Raw genomic sequence first — 24,159 nt, 5'->3', positions numbered from 1 at the left:
CTAACAGCTGGTTGTGCCGCTATAGTTTGTAGTCTTTGTAGCCTGTTTAACACAGAAACTGTCTTGTCTTTGAATTTACGTCTCCAAAATAAAGCAAACCACATGGCGAACGGCCTGGATTGAGTTATTTTGAAAATACGTAAAATTTTTAAATACGAGTGTATTTTATGACCAAAAACAAATTCAATTTCTGGTTTTAATTGAAAATAGGCTAAGTGCCGGTTTAACATTTTTCTGGCCTTCTAACATATTTTTCATGAAGAAATTTGTGTTTAAAGGGAAGATAAATTGTAAATGTCCTTGAGAAAATGGCCCTGAGAAATGAAAATTTATAATATTTTCTTCTGCAAATCTTCACGGAACTCAATCAGGTTTAATCAAACATGGATTTTATCATAAAACAGAAAACATTCATTACAGCGCTATGAATAATTCTTTCGTATGCATTCTTGTCGTTCACTTTCGCCCAGCGTCGCACCTCAGGAAGTATCAAGTGTTGTACAAAAGCTTGGGACATGGCTCTCAATGTGTTAAATCCCATATGTGTGCGACCGTAGCCGATTGGACGAAACATATACTTTTCGTTTAAAAAATAAGCATGTTTGACACTGTTTTAGAACTTTCAGCATTCAAGAAAGAGTTTTTAATAGAGGGCATAGTCTGCCTATATTCCTCCCACACCTCCTACTAGATTTTAACCACTTTATGCATTCTGACCACAGAACAAAAATAGTCAAAAGTACAGGTGTCAAACGTGCATTCAATATCAGAAATATCACACTTTCAATTAAGGCTTATTGCTTGCTACAACTGAAGTAACCAGCCACCGAAGTTTGCTAAAATCTTAATTATAATATACATCTAAAATAAAATTACCAATGTAGCAAATAGTACTCTCTAGATTTTTGAAACTTTACATGAAGTCTCTTCGCAATCTCCTTAAGTAACCGCATTTCAAGTAGTCGAAGTGTTTGTAATGCGCACAAAATCCACTTCCGAATTGTCAGTCGCTTGACACACTCACCACTCCTCCACACAGTCAGGGTATTCATACTTGCCGCTCTGTGTACTCGAAGTAACTTTCACCACAAGGCACTCGAGTTTATAGTTTTTAGAAATTTTATACAATCTCAAGAAGCCAACAAGAAGTAAAAGATACAGCGAAGAAATAAATAATAGCAGCAAGCAAGCCGGATAAGATATGAAAAAATCAGCAAGTAAGAGGCAGCAAGTGGAGAGTGGAAATCTCTTGCTGTCTTGCGCTTACCGTCAGCCGTCTGATGCTTGGTGCGCGTTAGTGTCCTCTGCGGATTTACGGCAAAGCTTACCTTCGCGATTTCTCCACTTGACAGTTTTGCTCACAGATGCTGTGGATCTGTGCATACTACAGACGACATACATACATACATGCACACATTTCACTCTGACTCAATTTGAGCAGAGTTGATTTGAGCGCAAGCGGAAACTTTTTGTGAAAAATATACAGCAAAAATCAAATGAAACGCAAAAGTGGCATAAAATGCAAAAATAAAATACTTAGCAACTTGAGCTGGCAAATAAAAGCATGGATTGAAAGATTAAAAGCATTTCAAAAAAAAAAAAAACGGAATGGATTGCATAAAAAATTAGCGATTTTATTTCTCCGAGGCATTACGTTCAAATATGGATACAGCGCAATTTGTGTTAATATTAAATTTCATGATTAAATTATTTTTAAATGCAAGTTGCTGTGCATGCAAATTGAATGCTTGTGCGAGTGGATGTTATGGATATATGTGTGCGAAAGTGAGCTTTATTTTATTTTAAATATTCATAGCTTTCTTAGATGATAATTTATTATGAAGTAGCAAATATGTAAATAAAACAACCGCACGAAAAGTAAAATTGCAAAACAAGACATTTTATTTAAATTTTGAATAGTCTACCAATATTTATTTATTGAATAATAAATAAAATTCCAATCGAAATTAAAAAAAAATATCCGTAAATTCGTTGAATACTTTGGTTATTTAGTAGAAATAATAAATGCCAAACGAATTCCTAAAGCCATCATTTGTATTAAATTGTGTTGCCATTTCATTAAATTCAAAGTGAATAATATAAACATATTTTTTCCCACAAATTTCCTCCTAAATTGTTAGACTTTATCATAAAGTCTGCTCCATTTTACAATGAACCAGTCATTAAGCCGTTTAACCCAAGCCACTTTGGCTCGCTTGAACTCATTTTCTGTCGCCTGAAGTGTGCTATTTGCAATGTTTGTTGCTAAGTGTGTGGCAAAGTGATTTCGAACGTAATTCCCTTTGAAGTGCGTCTACTGTCGCACTCGCAAACTCGGCAGACAATAATGCGTTTATTAATAGCACATAAACCGAAATATATACACCCACGTTTGCTTTGCGAGCTGCACGTATCTGCTTGAATGAATATGTAGGTTTGAATGTCAGTAGGACTTCGCAATCACACACACACCAGCCACAAGAACAATATTAAATTGCGCTCTTTTTACAAGTTAATATATATTTAATTTTGTTCTTTAGAGTACTTCTGGGGCACCTAAATACATACATATCTCCGATGAGACAGTAAGAAAGTGACTTGGGTAATCATTTTGTTTATATGTAGACTCTTGTCGTAAAATGAGATTCGTGTTGTTGTCACTAACACATATATTCGCATTTTCTGGCATCCACGTGAAGTTAACCTACTTTGAATGTAATATTTTTGTGTTCCCGCACACATTTTCAAATAGTAAATTTGAATTTGAATTCACTGTTCTCTTCAAAAATGTTTCTCTTGGAAACTTTACTTAAAAAAGGGTACCAAGTTGAACGAGCTTTGCTGGGAGTGCATATCGACGACTGAGCGGAAGATCTATCCTGATAGCCAGTTCGAAAACGCCGTATCTCAGAAAACATTCCAAGAACGCCCTACTTCAGAACTTGATTAAAGAATGCCCTTCTTTCAGAATTCGGCTAAAAACGCCCTTTTTCAAATAAAAATACATTGAAAATGTGCTAAGTAGGGCGCTTTTGAATCGACAGCTGAGATAGGGCATTCTTCAACCAGCTTTTGAGATAGCGTATTTTTCAGTCAAACTGTGATCTGGGGTGTTTTTAAATGAAATATGTGATATGTTCATCAACGGAATTTTCTGAGCACCCTAGTATTTTTTTGTCGAAATTTTATTTTCTCCTTAAAGTCTAAATTGACTGGACTATTTATTTGCATATGAGGCATTCTTACTGAACGTTAGAACTACGCTTAAGGGGAGCGTGTAAGGGCTTAATTGCCTTGATCAGTTGATAAAGGGAGTAGTGGGTCCGGCTTATTTAGACCTACACTTAGGAAAAAAGTACCAATTAGAAAATATCATGCGAAATTCAAAACGAAAATTTTCGCAATTTTAATCCGGTCCCGTGAATATATTCACAGTAACACTAACGGGTATCAAATAGATATACGGCAGAGCTCCTTACAAGGTGGAAGAACTCTCAGGTTGAAGCACATTGGAGTAAGTTTGAGGAAAAAAATGAATCCAAGACATTTATAATTCCTCCTACTGGAGTATTTTAACGACTACTTCACCTTAGCTGGTGGGTGCTTAAGAACTGTAACTGGATACTTGCCGCGGATGAGGGTTGGCGTCGTTGGCGGCCACTTTAAAATATTCCCTTCTTTTCATGCTCATCGCATTACAGCTTTGACGAATACTTAACCACTACAAAGATGTGCTCAGTTTCTGTCATTAAAACCAGTTATTTCATTACAACTTAAATTCATTCATATGAATACAAATACCAGAAATTGTGGCTTAAGAAAATACCAATCAGCTAAAGCACATTTGAGCAAATATGCAAATGAGAATACGCAAAGTATCTGTGGACACAAGTAAAGTGAAATATTTATTTGCATGCTCAGGGAATTTCCCCATTGACAACACACATTCGCACACAAAGTGCATATGCATACATATCTACCCGGCAGGGAAAGCTACTAGTTGTGAACTAGAATTCTACCAGTTTGTGTTTCAGCCCAACTAGTTCACGTTTTATCCGTTTTTCAATGTTAGCGACTGGTATTTTTAACATTGCGATGTCCTACGTGATGTCAATTGTCAGGCTATGCATCAGCATCTACTAGTAGAAATACTACTAGCATCATACCAGTTGATGAGATAGTCTGCCAATTCATCCCCTATGCAAAAAATTAGTAAGCCTTTTTGCTGGCGGCGCTCCAACAGTCGCAATGGCCGACAGAGCAAAGCAATCGCGTGGTATGCTTGAGGTACCAGGTTCAAGCCCTGGTGCAGCGAAAATTTTTTTATTCTATTTAATTTTTTATAATATTTCTTTAATTATTTAATTTAATTTATTTAGGGTTTTTTTTTGTTATTCTTAGATTTAATAAAAAAAAAATATTTTTTTTTTAATCTATTTTTTATGGCACAAGTATTTCTTCCCATATATTTGTTTCTTTTGTTGTAATGCAACTAGATTTTTAAGTTTGTTATTTATATTTAAATTGAAATAATTATTCCTACTTACATTGATCTAACTTTAAAATTCTTAACCACCTCCAAGCGGCCTCGAACCTGCGATCCCAGAACCAGAAACAGTAGTCTTCACGTGACGCCACAGCCGACATTTGTAAGAAAATCAATAATTGCGTTTTTTTTTAGGCTTTGGCAATTCAAAGGCAGATGTCGCTGAACGCTTAAGTTCTTAGAAAATGTCGAACTGGTAGGCACATACTAGTTTATGAACTAGTATTTTTTCTAACTGGTTTGGGTTTTCACTGCAGGGTATGTATGAATGTATGTACCTATGTATTGATGTGGAAATGCAGATATGCTCACTTGTAAGTGGTCCATCTCCCTGCACTCTAAACGCTTACAAATGTTCAAATAATGTTGGTTACATGGCCACACAACCGCAGCCGCAGCCGCATAGCCGCACTACACACACACACACACCACACACTGTAATCTTTTACTGACCATTCAGACATAAATTACAATTTAAATTTATTATTTCTCAAGCGTCCTTCCGTTTTCACCACCCAGAGTATCCTTTGGTCACATATCCAAGTGCATGCGAGTGCATATGTTAGCGTGTGTGTGTGTATGTGCGTTACAACATTCTATTGCATCTTCAAATTTTATTTGCATTGCCTTCGGACAAAGACATAAAAGGATATGTATGTAGATATCTACATTCATTTCGAAGTACATTCAAGCGCAGCAGTTCAAATATGCATACGCACACTCACACATTCATGTGGCCATATTGTTTTATCATTTTATTGATGATGAGTACATGCACATTGTACTGGTAAGCCTTTCCCGTCGCTTGCGGACTTTGCCTTTCGCTCTCTCTCTCTCTGTCCTTCACCAAACCTCCGTTCGTTATCCGTTCTGAAGTGGCGTTGTATGGATTGGTTTTCTTGGCATCTCCTTTGCCACTGTGGAGACATTTTCAGCTAAATTCTATAAATGCGAACAATTCGTCTGTGTGAAGTTTGTTTAGGTATAGTTGTAGTTTATTTCTAAGAGTTTGATTCACAGATCTGCTTACACAGCTTTGCATACCTTGCTTTCGAAATGTTTGTACATACATATATCCTTCTGACGCTTGTAGTAACTCTTTGCTGGAATATATAGGGATATATTTGCTTTACTACACATTTCCTTCACATGTTTGGCTATCACGCACACCTGCATTTACATAAATGTGTACAGATGACAGATCAAGATTTTATAAGGTTGTATTGAATTTATTTTCTATTATTATTTTTAAGGAAGTTTTTGTTCCACTACTAAAGCAAAGCAAAAAAATTGCGTATTTATTGAAAAACACCTACATATTTTATGACGACTACTTTGAAAAGGTACTTTTGTTGCTTGTGAAATTTTCAAGGCAAAATAAGCTATACTAGATTTTGAAATATGTACATACATTTGCAAGGACAAATAAAGGGAGTCATTGCTGAAAGTAGCCGCGAACACTTCTACTACTACTTCTTCAGGCTTCTGGGTATCCACAGTGGCAGCTGATCGACTATGCTCAATTCCCAATTCGGCCCAATGCGAGGAATTCATATTAGAGATGCGGAAACCAACCCGCATGAAACCTTCGGGCACGACATTAACAGGCCGGGCTACGGTGTCGCTACTCCGACTTATTCAGTTTGAGGATTAACTAAAGTCTGCATTGAATGTCCACAATTAAGAGAAAATGGCTTGATATTTTAATAGAAATTCTGCAAGAATTCTGAGAAATGCAAAAGGCGGAAAACTCCTTTGAGTGGAAATTTTCAATAACCCACTTTCGATGACTACCCACTCAAACCTTCAAGTATTTCACAGATACCACATACAATTCTTGCTTGGTGACTTCAATGTAAGAAAATTCCTTCGCTACTCAGCTTTCATAACCTCAGCTCTCTTCGATGAGCTGATAAATTCGGGCATTGGAACCACATTTATAGTCCAGTATGTACCGCCGAATAGTTTGCTGAATTTCAGCGAGTCTGAAAGAACAACGAGGGCGTCTGAAAGAACGCATGCCTTCCGCCTATAATTTAAGAGCTCTCTAGCCAATCCACAAGGATTAGGATCAGTATTCTGAAAGTAATGTGAAAAAAAATCTAAATCCATTCGCCATCTAGCTGTCTGGGCTTTATTGCTTGCAGCCTGGTAAATCTACTACTAAAAAAGTATTCTCCATACAGCAAACCTTAAAAGAGTTCATAGGCCGTAATGTCTGAATTGGTATTTCGCCCACGAAACTAATTAGACTGTGTGAAGTGATGGTGGCAGCAATTTCCGCGGTGTTCGATACCAAATAAGGCTTCAAACTGGACTATTCTCATTCACGCGACTTCATTCTTCTTAGCTCAAGTCGAATATGGATTGGTATTGGGAGTAGTATTTCCTTGTCTCGTTAGAAAAAAACTACAATTTGTAATGCTGGATTTCCACTAGGCACTAAATGACAGAAATTTTAGTGACAAACTGGGGCATTAAAAAATATTCTTGTCTTTACTGTAAAGAAATAGTCATTAAATTAATTTTCTAAATACCTAATGGAAATTCGGCATAAGTCACTGACAATGTTAGTTCTAATACATAATACTAGGCGCAGAAGCAAGGATAATGCAAATATTTGTGTAGGCGGTCCTTTAAGTATTTTAAAGAAAGATTAGATGTAGGAATTGTAAGCCTTTGCGCATTGACGACTCCGAATACTACAGTCGGTGGAACGATGAGCCGTGTGAGCTCTACAATGGCATCATCGCAGTGCAGAGAATTGAAATATAGTGACTTCGATGGCTTGGCCATGTCTTATGTGAGACGCTGCCTCCCTGAAATTACTCAATACGATAATCTCTGGTGGGAGTAAAGAAGGCGGTCTGTTCTAATTTGTTCAATTTCCACAGAGGGCAAACGACTGGCGTAATTTATTGTAGACATCGAAAATTATTTATTTGGTTACAAATTTGCAACGAGATGAAAAAAGATTTTAGTTTCTATTAATAACTTGATTTTATTTCATTGTAATAAAGCATTCGATTTTGTGTTAATCCCATTTGGATCATTTCAATTTACTAGAAAGTGCTGTTGGCGTATATACGCATAATTCAAATTATCCTTTTTATATTTTTATAGAGACTCTCAGGCAGAATAAACATAACGAAATATTAAATTCGTTTGTTAATTACTTTGTCTACAATTTTAATCATATTTCCTTTGTATGCACATACCTTAGCCATTTATACGGAACGTGCAGAAATATTTCTATACTTCAATTTATTAAATCACACAAAGTCCCATAAAATCTATTTGCAAATTCTTTCGACTCAAACTCCATAGTCGGTTGTTGGCTCTCTGACGAAAATACACTTGTGTAAGTGGTACACAATATTTGCAGTTTGACGATGCGTATACGTAACATTTATTCGTTTTGCGACGTCAAGGGAACACGATTACAGCTTGGAGTATGCAAAATCAATTTCTGAGCATTTCTTTGTATCTACACGACACAGATTGCTCTTATTACACTCGTCTAAAGTGTTGAACAAATTGAAAACGACGAGCTACGGACCACAGCGTCCAAATTTGTTATCTCTTCATTATACATATAAACGCTTTGTCGATGGCGACATGATTTTTTGAACGCGGCAGTGACATCATGAATTTGTATGAGTTTGACATAAAAGAAGAGGAAGAACCTTATCTGTCGCTGCTAAAATAGAAATATATCTAATCTGGCCACAACCACAGTCGTCGCGTAGCCCTGTCGCCGGTCCGTAGCTCGTCGTTTTCATTGTGTTCGGGCTATAACTGGTCATAAACATTTATAGTGTATATGTACATATGTATATATGTATCTGTGGTTTTATGTATGAACGTACATACATATCTATATAAGTTTACATGTAGTTGTTCACATGAAAATGAGTCCGTTGTGCAAACACAACTCTTGAAATTTCAATAAAATTGCTAAAATTTTAAGTAGAAAAGACAATCTTTTATTGAGTCTGTTGACATAGCAACGACATCATCGTGTAAGTAAGTAAGTAAGCAAGTATGTGACATATGTTCTGAATTGTGTATGCATGTGTGCGTGTATTGTTTGTATTAATTTCAACTACTTTTGCACGCTTCAATGGCTAAGAAAATAGTTGTCTTTGGAGTATTCTCGCTTGATCAGTGAAGCAAATATTTGCAAATGCAAAATGAGTTAGCCATTGAAAGGCAAATTTTGCTGGTAACAACAACGACGATAGTCGAAAGACGAGACCCCGCTCAGCTTGGGAGAAGAGAATTCTTTGGATCTGGAAACATGAATATTAGCTGTTCTTTGAGAAATTCGCTTTAAAACTTTTGTCTAATTTAGCATGAAAATAGCCGTATTAATAGCTTTTCTATTACTGGTTAGAGGTACTTTCATATACGCCAGATGACCTCCTAAAAACCGTTCTGAACCCCTAGAGATTTAAAGGAGAAACCCCTGCGCCAACGAAATTGATTTTAATAAAATTTCAAAGCTTCCTTGCTGCACATTTTTACTTAAATAGTATTTTAATATAGTGTTGAAAAAACTTTTCTGAAACAAATTTTCTCAGTTCCCAGAAAAAAAGCTTATTTTTTATTTCAAATTCTTACATAGAAATGCCGATAGATTTACAAACCCGCACACAAAAACCGCTGCCAACTGCAGAGCTGCAACAAAGCAAAAGTATACTGCATCAGCGAAAATGGCAAAATCGGTGAAAAGTTGCAAAATGTTAACTAATATTGCAATAACCTTGACACGTACAACCCACAGCAGATTTTGTTGTACCGTTTTTTGTAAAAATAAAATAATGTTGTTCACATACCCGCACACCTCCAGCTCATCCCACACTTATTGCAAATACTAACTGGCAGCTTGACAAACTTTTCGCTGCACGAAAATCTTGCAATGGCGGCGGTAGTTAACAACCGATTGTGGAATGCGCTGGCAGCAGTGCCACAGCAGCCAGGGTGTGGAAGCAGCAGCAGCAGCAGCAGCACAAATCACAAGCAAAAGTTGAAAAAGTTGATTATAAGTTTCTGAGAGCTGAATTATACTCGAACACAAAAGAAAGAGATTCACATTTTCGCAATGGAGAGGAAGAGGAAAAAAGTTCGAGATACAAAAAAAAAGATCAAATGCAGTGCGAACAAAGAAGAAGTCGCATGGAATTGGCAAAGTTGATCGCAGTCGCGAAGTCGATACCATCGAGTGGACGAAGGGCTTTCGCTGATGCAGTTGCCGGCAAATTGCAGTTCAATAAAATGCACTTGTCGTCAGCAACAACAGCTCTGCAGCGGATGTAGCGAAATCAAAGATGCGCTCAATGCCAAAATACGGCCGCCTTACTCATCACTCTCGGTCTGCTCGATGGGCACGATGGGCGAAGAAGCAAAAGTTTAACGCAAAAGTATTCAAAAGTAAATTAGAGAGACGGCTTATTAGAAAATGAATTGAAATTGTGGCACTGCGAACATTTTTCGTTGCATACATTGTGGCGCAGTGGCCTTGAAACACAATACTGCAAATAGCTGGAGGCAATGTAAGAAGTTGGCCTAAAACAAAGACGAGAAAAACAAAGATGAAAATTCTATTATTAAAATGTGAACCGAAAAGAGGCCAGCTTTGCGAGGTTTGAAAGGACAAGAATAAACTGCGATTTTTTAGGCCAATGTGGTATTGATTGCCGAAATCTTACTTTTGTATACACTTTTGTAGACGACTGCGTTTTATTTTGATTTGCGTAAAAGAAAAATTGAATGTGGAGGCTCATAATTTTAAACTTGCATTAAGAAGTTTTTTTTTTTTAACTACATTAATGATACATGATAGCTTATTTTTCAGAAAAAAAATTAAAGATTAAAGATGGCTAAAGGTTAAATTTGTCCAACTTATTTAACCAGCTATTTAGAAAATATTTTGAAAAATCATCGTTGATTTTCTAGATTTTTTTTGCGGTTTTCTTCCATATAAAAATAAATTGGGTTTATTCGTTATATAAGTAGTATCTGGAGGTATATGCGACAAAAAAAAACTAAAAAATTCTAAACTTCTGAGAAAGAAGTTTGAAATTTGTTTGAAAAATTGTTTGCATTTTTTAGTTTTCTACAAAGTTTTAAACTTGGGTTAATATGTATCAGTTTGGTTTGAGAATCAACAGTGGTTTAATTCAAAAAAATAAAAAAAATAAACATAAGTGGAAAAAAATATCACTTTGAACAGGGGGTACTATTGATATGACCGGTAGCATTTGTATGTTTATATTTTTGACTAAATTTTTGGAGGCTATTCCAACACCTTAGGTATATTCGTATCACACATATACAGGGATCCAAATTCGTATTACAAAGCTAAAAGATGCCCTCTAAGTCTATCGACCACTTCTTCCTATGGGCATTAAGAAATAGATAGCAATTATCAACCAGTTAGAAAATAAAGAGGGCCACAAATCTTTTATCCGAATTCTCATTTTCTTTCCCAAAGGCATTGCTTCTAGCTCAATTTACTTAGATACCGCAGTCCTATAGGGCTCTATTCTAGAGACTCCCACTATTTGATAAAACAGGCTTTCCCACTTGATGATCCTCATTTAATTAAATCTGATACGAATGCGACCCTATTTTGTGTTCTCCGAAAGCGTTACGCTTAGCGTAGATTTGGCGTTTGACTTTACATTGACCTAAGTTATAAGAGTTTCTGGACTTTTTAAGACGACAGTTGCTTGAAGTGGATAAGATTTTATAGCTCACATCATTGTACCACCGCTCAGCTTACCTATACATACGTATAGTATACGCAAGTGAAAACTGCGTCTCCACAAAATTTGCCAGCACTGTTCGTAGTGCCAGGTGATATTGTTGTTTATTGCAAGTAATAGTAAAAGGTCAACGCAGAACACACGTTAGAAAGTTGACTTTGATAAATAGAAAGACCCATCGATGTAATTCACTTTAATGCTTTTGATTATTTGTCCTAGCTCATACTTTGATGGAACTAAGTTCTTCTGGATTTTGCAATGACATCAGTCTTAGATGATCAGCAGCCGTATATCTAAATTTATAACACTACAGATACTTTCCAAAACTATTTGGTTGGTTGCTTTGCACCAACTTCTGCAATGTAGTGATTTTATATTGATTTTATTGCTTATACCTATCAAATAAATTTGGTAAAATTTGACCTCGTTTATTTTTGACTGCCTTAAGTGACTTATTGATGGCCAACTCTTGCCGAATTAAGAAAATACATATGCTGTTGGTATTTTTCAGCTTGAAAAATGCAAGCATTTTTATTAAGACGTTTGTGGCCATTATAACCACACAGGGTTTATTTTATTAAGTTCCTCATCTTATAACCCATCTAGGATAAAACTACTATCAATGATGTTAGTTCTTACTTTACAAGGAAATAGTAAATTCTACTCACAAGCTGCTTAAATATTAGCAATTAGTATAGTGGGTGGCATTTATGTAAGTGATGACAGACTTTTACATTAGAAGTAAAATTTTGTGAAAATTGCAGATGGAGGGCTATTGGATACACATATGTCAACACTAGATAATAAAATTTTTCCATTACCTTTTCATTTGCAAAAAACTCTAATAGAAGTGAAGAGTTGTAACAGCTTTAAAATAAATATACGCGAATGTTTGTTTTCAAGTAATTTTCCATTTAATTCCCATCCAATTTGCATGCAATCTATTGAATTTACCTACGACCCAGCCACTCACTTTGTTTTCCAGTGCCAAACTAATTAATTATCAAATAACCATGAAATTGTACACGAAACTGCACAGTTACGTTGGTATTTGAGTTCTTCTAGCAGATACAGCGACACAGCAGTGCCTGTGAAACTACTTTATTTCAAAGTTTTCGCAAACTTTGTTGGAAGCTCTAAATTTCTGCTTTCATGGATATTGTATTTCATTCATAAAATGGTTGATTTTTCGCCCACATTTAATATGTACGTAGCAATTTCCTTTCAGATTTTGTAATCGTAGTGCTGTTGTGTGGTTAGTGGTAGACTTAAACTGGAAAAAATTTCTGTTTATAAAACATAAAACCTTCACAAATTTCGTCTTATTCATGAATGTTTCAAATACTAAATTGGACTATCAATGATTTATTAGTACCTAAGCAATTGCTTCGATGCTAAGGCGGACTGAAATGTGATGCATGGAATAAAATAAATTAACCAAAAAGCAACAAATTGCATACCTCAACTAAAAATACGACTCAAAGTGCTGACGAAATCGTCTGGCCAACATTATTCATCACTCATTTGCAGCGGCGGCCTTGTAGTACACTTGTGCGTAGCATAGAAAAGTCACCAGTTACGTTAACGTTGTATAGATAAGTGTGCGTGCGTTCATTGAAGTCGCACAATTTATAACAAACGTATTTGGCAAATATGCAAAATTTATGTTTTGGCCATGCGACCCTGTCACGTTCGCATGCAAAACCAGCTTATGCAGACAAATTTACATAGCACTTACCGTTATTTTGAGTATGCATTCATACATGCATTCACAGCATATCGCTTACACTTCATGCATGTGTGTGTGTATGAGGGTATGACATATGCAACACATCACTCATTCCGTAAACAATTTTAAGCAGACTGGGAAGGCAGCTGGGGAAAGAGTTGGCCTGCCAATGGAAAAGCAGCATCAGCCTCTCAGCAACTCTGATAATGAGTAATGTTGCTTTGGCTTATTTGGATGCCACTTCTTCTGCTGCCGCTGCTCCATTTTGTAGCCAAGTTGTACGCGTATGTAATTGCTTCCTATTTGCAACATAGATCTTGTCTGACTGCGCAAGTTTATGATTTGTGCGGCATCCGTATTCCTCGTCAGCACACATTCCGCCCTCCCTCTTTTCGGAGTAAATGTGATTTATGCATAACATCACATCACGTACGCTCACACCCACACAACTAAAATTGGTCGTATGACTGAATCTACATACATATGTATGTATATCAACCTGTTGCTCTTGGCAATAAGTTTGTATGATTTCATTTTCTCTGCTTTTACATGTGTATGTGTGTGCTTTGAGTTTGCAAATTTAATAGAAAAGTTTCGCTTTATGTTTCACCTGTGAATTACAAACTTTTTTATGTCTGCTCGTCAATTCCGTGGCCACATATTTTGTCTGATGCCCTTTGGAAAACAGAAATAAAGTTGATGTAAAATGATGAGCTTTGCTTCAATTTAATCTCTCAATATTATGGGAAAAAGCTTTTGCAAAACAAGTACGTTAAAGTAAAAGAAAAAAAAAGACTTTTATTAACTTCTATGTTCGGCTTGCATTTCACACCTTCCCCCTTCCGCTACATTTGACTGGGCAGGATATCCCTGACTACTCAAAGGTTTGCTCCCAAAATTGTCTTTATCAATTTTTCTTCCATTGAAAGTTTGTGCTTCCTCTAATTTCAGACCAGTACTATTTTTAACATGAAAATTTAGTCAAAGGCTTACATACTACTTACAATTTTTAATAATTTTATCTAAATAGTTCATACAAACTGTGGTGCTTGATTTTATTAGATACAAGTATTTTATGCTTCTTTATTGACACACTTGCTTTTTTAAATTTCACTGCTTTTCAGTAGAGCCAATTAATTTTTTCCATTTTATAATTAAGCAATAACTAGTGAACCCACAAGGCGTTAGCACACGAAAAATTTAATTTAACCTTTTACTATACAGCTAAAAAAGTTCTAACTTACAAAGGTAAAATTAATGCGCATCTACAGCGCCAGTTCTTTAATTTTGCATCTCATTTCTGAAATTTTAAATAACGGTACACATCTGATGACCTTCATAAAAAAGCGAAAAGAATTTACAAAACCTAATAACTGAAATGAAAGGATACTTACTTAAGGATTGGTGGGTCGCTGAATATAAGCTGATCCAGTATGGAGGGCGATTTATTAAAATTTCATAATTTTTGCTCGAAACTTGACGTGAATTTGTATTTGATATGTATATTAGAGTGGTCCTAGATTTTCACAACAGCCAGATTTTTATTACAGAAGTTGGTTAAAAATACGCCTCTATTTATTTCCCAGAAAAATTCAAAAAAAAATCCTGCGTATTTGTGACCCACCCTAATTTAGCTATGGATTTACGTATAAAATGTATTCGCTAATGCGCTTGTAGCTACACAAATTTTCTGTGTTGCTTATTGCAGTTATGATAAAATATGAAAAATTGACTATTTAACAAACTAATCAAATGCGATAAATTTCTGAGGCGCACAACATACAACAACATCCCTGCTAAAACATCTACATATGTACACGTCTATGCCTAATGAAAAGTTAAGCGAACGTATTTAGGTACTTTGGGCATTACGTATACGCGGCGCTGGACATTACTCTGCTCACACTGCAGTCACACAGCCAAACACATGCCAAGCTGGCTGTGTACAGGTTTTCTATGTTTTACAGTTGTGTGTAGCTGGAGGTGCGGCCATTGAATAGGTGTGGCGGGAATACTTTTTTATCCAATGTTTGTTGAACTTGTTTATTGTTATTGCTGTTGTTGTCATGGCCTAAAGCACGCTAATAGCTAGTATGCACACACACACACACACACAAATACAAAGCTATAGCTGACAGGTCAGCATTCGTGCCATTAACTTAGCCTGGCATTTCCGCAGCAAACTTTTATTATATTAATATTTATTTGTGCTGTGGCTTTGCTATTTCCTCGGCTCGGTGTTGTTGTTGCTGCTGTCGGAATTTTATTAACAATTCTTATTTGGTTTTAGTGGTAAATTTTATTTTGTTTTACGATTATTATTGCTATTTTTGTGCTTCATTTCAATATGCTATGCCAACCAACACATGGGAAAGTTGTTGGTTGCTCCCGTTCACCGTTACTTTATGCGATTTTACTCCACCATTGCGTCTCGCATTCCGGCGCTTTTTGTTTGCCTGGCTTCATTGGCTTTTCACATCCATTGTCGACCATTGTTTGCCGGTCATTATTACGAAATAAAAGTTTTGAACTTATGCTCATAGCGAATTGCAGATGTATGTACATAAGCATGTATTTATTTACTACGTACGGACATACATATGTATGTATGTGTATATACATGTTTACATACAAATTGAGATACATAAATGTGGATATGTAAATACATGTTTGCAGGTCATAGGAATAATGAGCTTCGCGTTGACTATTTTTGCTCTGTTGGTTGGGGTTTATTATGCGAGTAGGTATTCTTGTTTTATGTTTTTGTATTTTATCTATTGGAAAAGTTTACCAGGGGTCCGCACGATAAGCAACTTTTGTCATTTCCCATTTGGGACCATTAAAAATTCGATTTATGCATAAAATGCTACCCTAATTAGCTATTTACACATTAATTGGAGTTTATTGACTCAAATACATACATACATATATTTATACTTAGTATATATGAATACTGTATCTGCACGTATTTTGTTTTTTTCTCTCTTTTACACATATCGTTTTCTTCTTCTTCCTCTTTATTAAGTTAATTGTGCTATTCATAGTTCTCTTTACGATAAATAAGTTTCGATAGTTTTCGAATAGTCCAATAAATTAAGATAATTTCATATAATTAAAAGCACACGAGTTAGAAGTATTTAGAACATAAATATTTTATTTATTAATTTTATGCTTGCGAAGATTGAAACTGAGTATTTTTAGGTTCGAAGGGATTTGCGTGCATTTGTGTAAGTAGATTTTCTCTCTGAACACAACTGAACATTCAAATATATGAATAATTCAAAAAATTCTTTAAACAATTCAGTAAAATGTAGAATAATAATATGGGTATCAGGAAAGGAGAAAATTCCGTAAAATTAAAAAAAAAACTTTTTTTTTTGTTGTATAAAGGTGAATAGGTAAAGAAAATGTTATTTTAGAATTGAATTCTTAAATGTGCTTGGATATTTTTGATATATAGAAATTGTTGAAAAAATTCTTCGCTTAATATTATATGTTTTTTATAAGCGTAAAACACAAACGAATAACTCTAACTTTTGTTTGTTTTCAAATTCGGGCAAACTAGGCCACTTAATCATATCTTCTTTTTAATTGCATTAACGATTAATGATTAAATTATTAGTCGTTATCACAACCGGCGATTAACGATTCATAAAATTTAATCATTAGTCGTACATATGATTACGATTAATTAATTTTAATCGAGAATCGCGATTAACATTTCAGTCGTTAATTTTTAACATTGTGCCAATACTGGTATTATCCGTCTGAAGTCGGAAGTTTTAGATTTAATTAATTCTAAAACCTTGTTTCGAATCCTAATTTATAATTCCATTTTCTCAGCACATTACATTTAAATACTCTATGTAAAAACTTGCTAAAGAATTAAATAAAGCACCGCACTAAATAAAATTCACTTTTACTGTGTAGCCGCGGGAGCCACCTTTGACCTGCAGGATTGTGCTAATTTGCTAATATTATGGCTACTAATAAGGAGTCGTCATAACACTTTCAGATTTTTCATTCAGCGCGAAAATTGTTTAAGTAAAACAATCATTAGTGCGACGATAAGAAAAAAATAAAAAAAGTTCCTCGTCCGACGCCAAACTGTATAAATGGCGTTGTAAGCGAATGTGCTTCATTTCCTTTGTCTGAAAGCTAAATTTAATAGTGCCAGCCGTGGCCTAATAGACACCGAGTAATGGGGAGCAGAAGGTGAGAAAATTCCCCCATTCAGCACTTTTTATTTCGGATATATATAGGTATACACCTCTTTTTATTGCTTCTTTCCGTTCAGCATTTTTTTTTACTCATTTTCATTCTTAGCTGAAATTTGCCGTGCAACGTCGAAATTTAATTACAGACTAAAACCGGTAATATTTTCAACACAGCAACAACAATAATGCCAACAAAAAGAAAATAACTTTGGGCAATGAGAGCGATGAAAGTAATTTAGCAAATTATGGCATACTACTGAATTGAAGCACCAAAAGCAACATAAAATATTAAAAAATTTACATACATGAGTAAAGAAGGCGAAAGAGGGCGACAAGAGGCGCAACAGTGGCGTGTCGACGTAACTAACACAAAACGTTTGCACGCCTTATGCCTCGCTCTACCAAAATTCATGAAAACCAGCCGACTGACTGGTGCTCGACTGTCGGCCGGTGTCACTGCTCCAGTGGCTGAAGTGCACCCATAACCAAATTACCATAATTATTCGAGCACAAAAATAGGCGATTGCGAATGGCAATGTAGGAGGGGGGACGATGCGGAATCAGAGGAGCGTTGGAAAAATACGAAATTGAAAGTAACCAAAAAAAAAAAGGGAACAAAAAGAAAGCCAAAAAGAAGCAAATTTACTAGAAATAAATCGTACTTATGAATTTGGAACATTAATGTGAAAGCAACGACGTCAGAGGTCTGCAAAAATATTCAAAAATCTACTCTTTGTCAGTACGTTTGGAGAAAAGAACAAACATAGTATGTAGAAATGAAAAATACCTTGAAAACACTACTTGGACCCTTAAACCGCTCGAGCGGGGCTGTGATAAACGCCAAAATTGGACCACAAAAGCCATGTAATATCGAATGGACCTTAACAAACATAAAATATCTGCTAGAATTCTTGGATAGTAATCCATGTGGAAGCGCAGTTTCGAGGAGAGAGTGAGAAAAACCAGTCAGTCCTATATACATTTTGAACGATTTTGGACGTTATTTGGAATATTTCTTCTAATCTGATGCTATGGTGCCACACAGCAGTAGTCAGATCGAGTTTTGTCGCTTTGATTTGGTCGAATGCAACAAGTAGCTCACTCCAATGGAGTGCCAGGAGGAAGTGCTAGGAACGACTTCACGTTGACTCTGGAAAGCTTCCTCCATCCTGTTGCCTATCGACCAACGTTCGGTCAGTCTTGCTGCTAAATCTGAAAGCTCTGAAAGCTGAAATTAGCTCACATAATGAAACCTCGAAAAAATTCAGCCTAGCAAGAAAGCCATTGATAGGCTAGTCGCAAGTAGAAGGCTGCTCAACTACGAGTATTAAATAGGTAATGGGCCACAAGAATGAAGTTGGATTTTCGGTAGCTTTCACTTAAGTTTTCCTCATGGAATTTGTGCTTATGACTTTACAATATATTTTTAATTTTTAATTCGAGTTTTTTGTGACACTACGTAGGACCTAGCTACAATCTCTGGATCAAGCAACATCAAATATTAGAAAAAGTTGTTTCTAACAGCGACTGGCAACGGAAAATTTCTGCGAATATTTCTGACTGCAATAAGTTGTTTCTTCTAACAGCACAAATTGGAGGAGAAGCTCGGCAAAGAATGTCGTAATGAAACCTGCATTGACCGGTCATTTTGTGTGTACCAGAAGTATGTTTCGCCTCATCTTTATCCGAGAGAATGACATATTATAGCAGTGTAGGAGCAAATTACGTACACTCTATAGAGAGATCAGTTATGAAGCAAATTCTTTTTTTTCTTGTACAGACCTCTAGATAGAGTCATTAACTTAGCTATAAGGTAATTTTTACTAGCATTCTGCATTGCAATTTTTAATAAAATAAGAGTTTGAGAATCACTTGTGGGTAAAGAAAATTCTTTTTAGGTAAAATTTTAATGATTGGAAATAGCCTAAAGAAAATTCTTTAATCAGTCTTATATTTGCATACCTGTGGGTCATGTTTTGCAACGAAATAAATTACTTTTTTCTGTAATTACATACAAAATTATATTTAACTCATAGTCAAGTGAAAGCCTTTGCATATTTACGAAAATCAGCTTCAAAGAAAAAAATGTTTACCGCATTTAAGTGTGTCAATATACATAGGCTATGAAACTCGGCTATGAACTGCAATTTTGCCCGGAAAGGTCGTAAAATGTAAATTGTAAAAAAAAAGAAGAGAAATGCCGCCGTAAAGAATGCATAAAAATCGCACTTAACGTTTATGCACGGCTAAATGGATGCCTTTATTTTGGCTGAACATTTTTTAGGAAAATTTAGACTTTTACATTTTCAAAAAAAAAAAGTAAATAAACGAAATTTGGATACAACCTCCGGTATTAAAGCAAAGTATTTTCTGCATATATATACCATTCGTACAGTACTCGTTGCTGGTATTTGTAATTGTTTGCACTTACATATATATTTTATATATTTTCTTGTAGATATAATAAAGAATATTTGCACACACTCACCCAACAACATCAGCAGCAACAAATGCGTGCTGAACAGCAAACCGAAGCGACGTAGATAATCCATCAGCATGATTGCCTTTTAATCTTCGACAGCAATTTGCGTAGCTAGCTATGCGAAAATCACCTCTTCCGCCTGCCTCCTCTATCCACTCTAGAGCACACTGGTGGATGTGCGTCAATACGAAAATGTGGCACGTTTTATTTACGACCAATTTGCCCTTCTTTTGCTTTTCGCACAACCTACGCGCCGTGTTGCGCTGCTGGTTAAATTTGGGTGTGAGTGCACAATTTTACACATAATGCCGTTATTTCGCTTGAGTTGCACATGGAATTCGGTTATTTATATTTGAGGACGTAAAGCGTGGCGCGTAAATTGGGAAATTTCCTTTAGCGAAGCTATGTAAGTTTGGTTCATGAAGGATCCTTTTTTTTTAATTTCGTTTTAGTTATTTTAAGATCTGTAAGAAGAACAAACGATATTTTATTTAATTAATACATGAATATGCAAAATTTTAGTATATATAAATGTAAATTATATTTATTTATAGTAACATTTATAAATATGCGTATTTCTATCTGCTTTGGCTTTTTCTGGGCTCCATCGAATTTAGTTAACGCCTTAGTTATAAAGTACGTATTACTATTACCTATTAAGCAAGCAGGTGGCTTTAATTAACCTCTCTATCTTTAAGCTTCACATCACCGATGTACAGAATATGGACGATGAGACCAAAGAGAAATTCTAAATATGAGCATCTAGATGAAGCGTATGAGCGTTGCTTGACATGATGTTGAAATGATGCTTAGCGCTTTCAACGCTAGGGTGGAGAGATATGGCATATTTGATCCTACAGTCAGAAAATTACACATTCACGAAAACCACGAAAACCAGGAGATCCCTTGATCAAGTAACAATTAATTAATTGATTACATTTTGATAGACAGAAAATGCGATTAGAGAGTTCTTGGTCGACAGGCAGCGTCGAAAAGCTGCGGTCACAGCGGACAGCAGAGAAGTTTCGCAAGCGCCCTTATATACATACATACATAAATGGTCAGTTGGAATCCATCTCTATTGAGCACTATTGAGTGAAACCGGGAGTATTTTCAAGAAGAAGAAAATATAAGAAGAACGGCGTGAATCCGTCAACGTGTTTTATGGCAATATCGGTGGAAAATTTGATGGAAATGAACCCATATCAGTGTTTTTGGACGATATAGATAGACTTGAGAGACTCCGTTTTCGGGACTTATTGATATTATAATCGATATTTCATTGGTTTTGTTATCGATATTTTTTTTATCGATTTCGCTATCGAAATGTCTATCGATATTGCTATTGATTTTCCTATCGATATTTTCGGAACTTATCGATATGATAAACGATATTTTTTATCGATTTTGTTATAGATAATTTAATCGGTTTTTTATCGATTTTGTAGAAGATTTTTTATCGCTTTTGTTATGGATATTCTTTTCTTAGTGTACGCTTCCGTTTTTGACCTGAATGTGCTCTTAACCATACCACGTGTTCTACGGTTGAATTTAGCGGCTGTGTCTCCGATACAGCCTGCAAACCAACACGAAGGCGCTGGACTGTCCCTTTTTGGAAATTCATAAACGCTACATCAAAATATTGTTATTTGTAATAAAATAAAAAAAAGAACACATAACATTTTGAAAAAAAGTTTTTTTAGGTCGCGCCAGTCGGTTTGTTTACACAACCGCTGATGCTCTCCATTTTTTTTTTGTCGGGACATATTAGTGCAGCTAATATTACATTTAATTACGAGGGTATTATTAGGGAATATTCCGTTAATTGCACACCTGTCTTGGACAATTAGAATGGGCCTAGCGCCCGAAAAGTTGCTTTTGAAAAGCAACTGCAAAAGACCCGTACGCAGTTTTTAAGAAAAATCATAAGAAATATTTTTCATTAATTCTGTTCCAGGGATAAGTACCTTGCTTGTTGTATTTTGTTTACAAGTATTTTTTTCTTAAGAGCTGCAAACTGATTTAAGAAAATTTGAAAGAAAATTTCTTTTCCATTTCTTGTGCTTCATTTTATATGAAATTTTAGTTTTTCATGAGAGCTGCAGACTGGCCTGAAAACAAAACTTAATCTTTCATCTTCTTCTTCAACTCATGCTTATTTCTACGCCCAGGCGTGACTTTGTTTGGGTTTATTTTTTAAAGTACTTATTCTTGTCCCTTCCACTTCCATGCACATGGCTTCCACTTCCATGCAATCACTTCCACGTTAGCAGCACTCAAGTGCAATTCCGCGCGCCATAATTGTAGGAAACAGCAAGTTTTTCGCTTCATTTCACATTCCACTTTAGCCTTTAATCAAATGCACAACTTTCATTAAGGAATAATTACAACAAAAAATGTAATGAGTGCAAAACGAAGGAAATACCCAGAATAATACCAGGCGGACGAACTAACCAAGCGAGACCAAAAATACAGGAAACCCTAACGAAATGAATAATGTTTAATACGAAAAACGTTCGCATGCAAACAATGAGCGTTTCCTGCTGCCGCAAAGGCTCACAAAACAGTCAAGAACAATGCAATCGACTAGGACAGCAAAAAAAACAGCAACAACAATAGTAACGAGAAGAACTGCAACTGGCGATGAGGCCACACAATAAGCGTTGGCATAAAAACGGAAGCAAAATGGCTCAACTGCACAGACCCAGAGAAGCAAAGCAGGTGCAAGGGGCACAGGCACACCTACTGCAGCGGCGTATATATTTAACCCTTGATGCGTTGCCGGTTAAAGTGTAAATTTGCTGTTGCCGCAGTCATAATCAAGCAGCTTGGCCTCGGCGACCAGCCAGGCAGGCACTCGGCGATGATTTGACTTGGTCTTTCTCGGATAGGCGAGAGCGTTGGAGCTGTTGTGGTGAGCCGCCGGAGGGGGGTCGTCGTTGGTGATGACGCGGCGCTGATGCTGATGTTGATGTTGATGTTGATGTTTATGGCGGCAGTGATGGCGCCGGAAAGCTGCAACACCTACAACAACAACAACCACAAACAATGTACTGAGGATTCAGCCAATACAAGCAGTGAAAAGGCTGCAGCTAGTATATGTATGTATGTATGTGTTTAGGAGCGTGTGAGTGCAATGAGTTGCCATGAAAGGCCTGCAACAAGCGACGGGCAGACGGCTGGCTGGTAGTTTGGCGCGCACCCACACACACACACACACATACACACACGCACAACAGCAAACATACGCTGCTCGCGACTTTGCTTGTAGTTTTTCATTATTTTCTTTCGTTTTTTGCTGTGCTTCGTTTTTTTTGTTTGTTTGTGTTGTTGCAACTGCTGTGTTGTACACTGGCATGTAGCAGCAGTAATTGCAACATTTTCAAGGATCTTCAAGCATTTTTAATTCAGCCCAGTACTGCTGTGCACATACGTACATATGTACACATGTATGAACATAAGTGTGCGCAATACAAAAGTCGAGCCTAGCAAGGTCTCATCGAGCTACTCATTACTGATGCACTTGTGCGAGAATGTTTACGTGCGCGTTTGTGTCTGCGCTTATGCTGCTGTCTGCTGACTTTGCTTGGGCACTTATTTGCCATAAAGATTTATTTTGCATTATGATACGAGTATTTAAATTTGCACTTAAGCAGCAAAAAAACATAGCAAAAAAGTTGTTTTAATAAAAATTGTCGGATGAGTGGAAAAAAGTGCAACGCGCAGAAAATGATGTGACAGCCACTTGTACATATGTATGTATGTATGTATACTTACATACTCATATATGTACATATAGATGTGCATACAAAAAATATATATATGTAAAATGTATATTTGCTTGCCATACAATTCGCATGCGGCTCGTGTCAATGTCACTCATTGCAATCAACTGTGCTACATTTACACACACACACACACACATACGCAAACACACATTCGTTGAATATACATATGTATTTACTCGTATTATTCTCGTACTACATGTCACAGTAATACTTACAACTAAGTACCTACATATATTCATGTGTATGTATGTATGTGAGTAAATAAGCGCTTCACTGTGCGCTTTGTGTTCTCATTTATTGACAGAAAGGAAAGGAAAGAAACTATGTGAAAGCAAAAGCAAATACGAATTCATGCATTCAAGAGTAAATGGAGGCAGACATGCGCCCCCAACTGTTCATTTTCTATTTTATACATACATTCCTATACATATATGCAATACCACGAAAACTGCATTTGCCATCTTTTTTTTAGTGGAATATTGCACTGAGAACTTGTAAAAACAGTCTCATTCGCAGAAATATTTGTTTGAAAGCAACGAAGCTTATTCGAAATTGTCGCTCGGTAATGAGGCAGTATTTACTCTGCAAATATTTTTAGTTCAAAAATTAGTTAGCTCTCACTTTAAT

At 36.0% G+C, this 24,159-nt stretch overlaps 1 protein-coding gene across 1 annotated transcript in view; it reads right to left on the bottom strand.

Annotated features, from left to right (window-relative positions):
- The window catches only part of LOC118736547, a gene marked incomplete at its 5' end in the record, with an annotated part of 63,079 nt that extends 42,894 nt beyond the window's left edge, over positions 1-20,185 (bottom strand). The window contains 1 exon segment of the mRNA XM_036466609.1: positions 19,751-20,185. Within this exon segment, the coding sequence (XP_036322502.1) occupies positions 19,751-19,820 (70 nt within the window).
- Positions 20,186-24,159: the final 3,974 nt, after the last annotated feature.

Source organism: Rhagoletis pomonella, unplaced genomic scaffold (genome assembly GCF_013731165.1).
Source record: "Rhagoletis pomonella isolate Grant_MI unplaced genomic scaffold, Rhpom_1.0 Rhpom_scaffold_00001, whole genome shotgun sequence".
Classification (NCBI taxonomy): domain Eukaryota; kingdom Metazoa; phylum Arthropoda; class Insecta; order Diptera; family Tephritidae; genus Rhagoletis; species Rhagoletis pomonella.
Note: the sequence above shows the minus strand (reverse complement) of the source record. Positions and strands in the feature narration are given on the sequence as shown.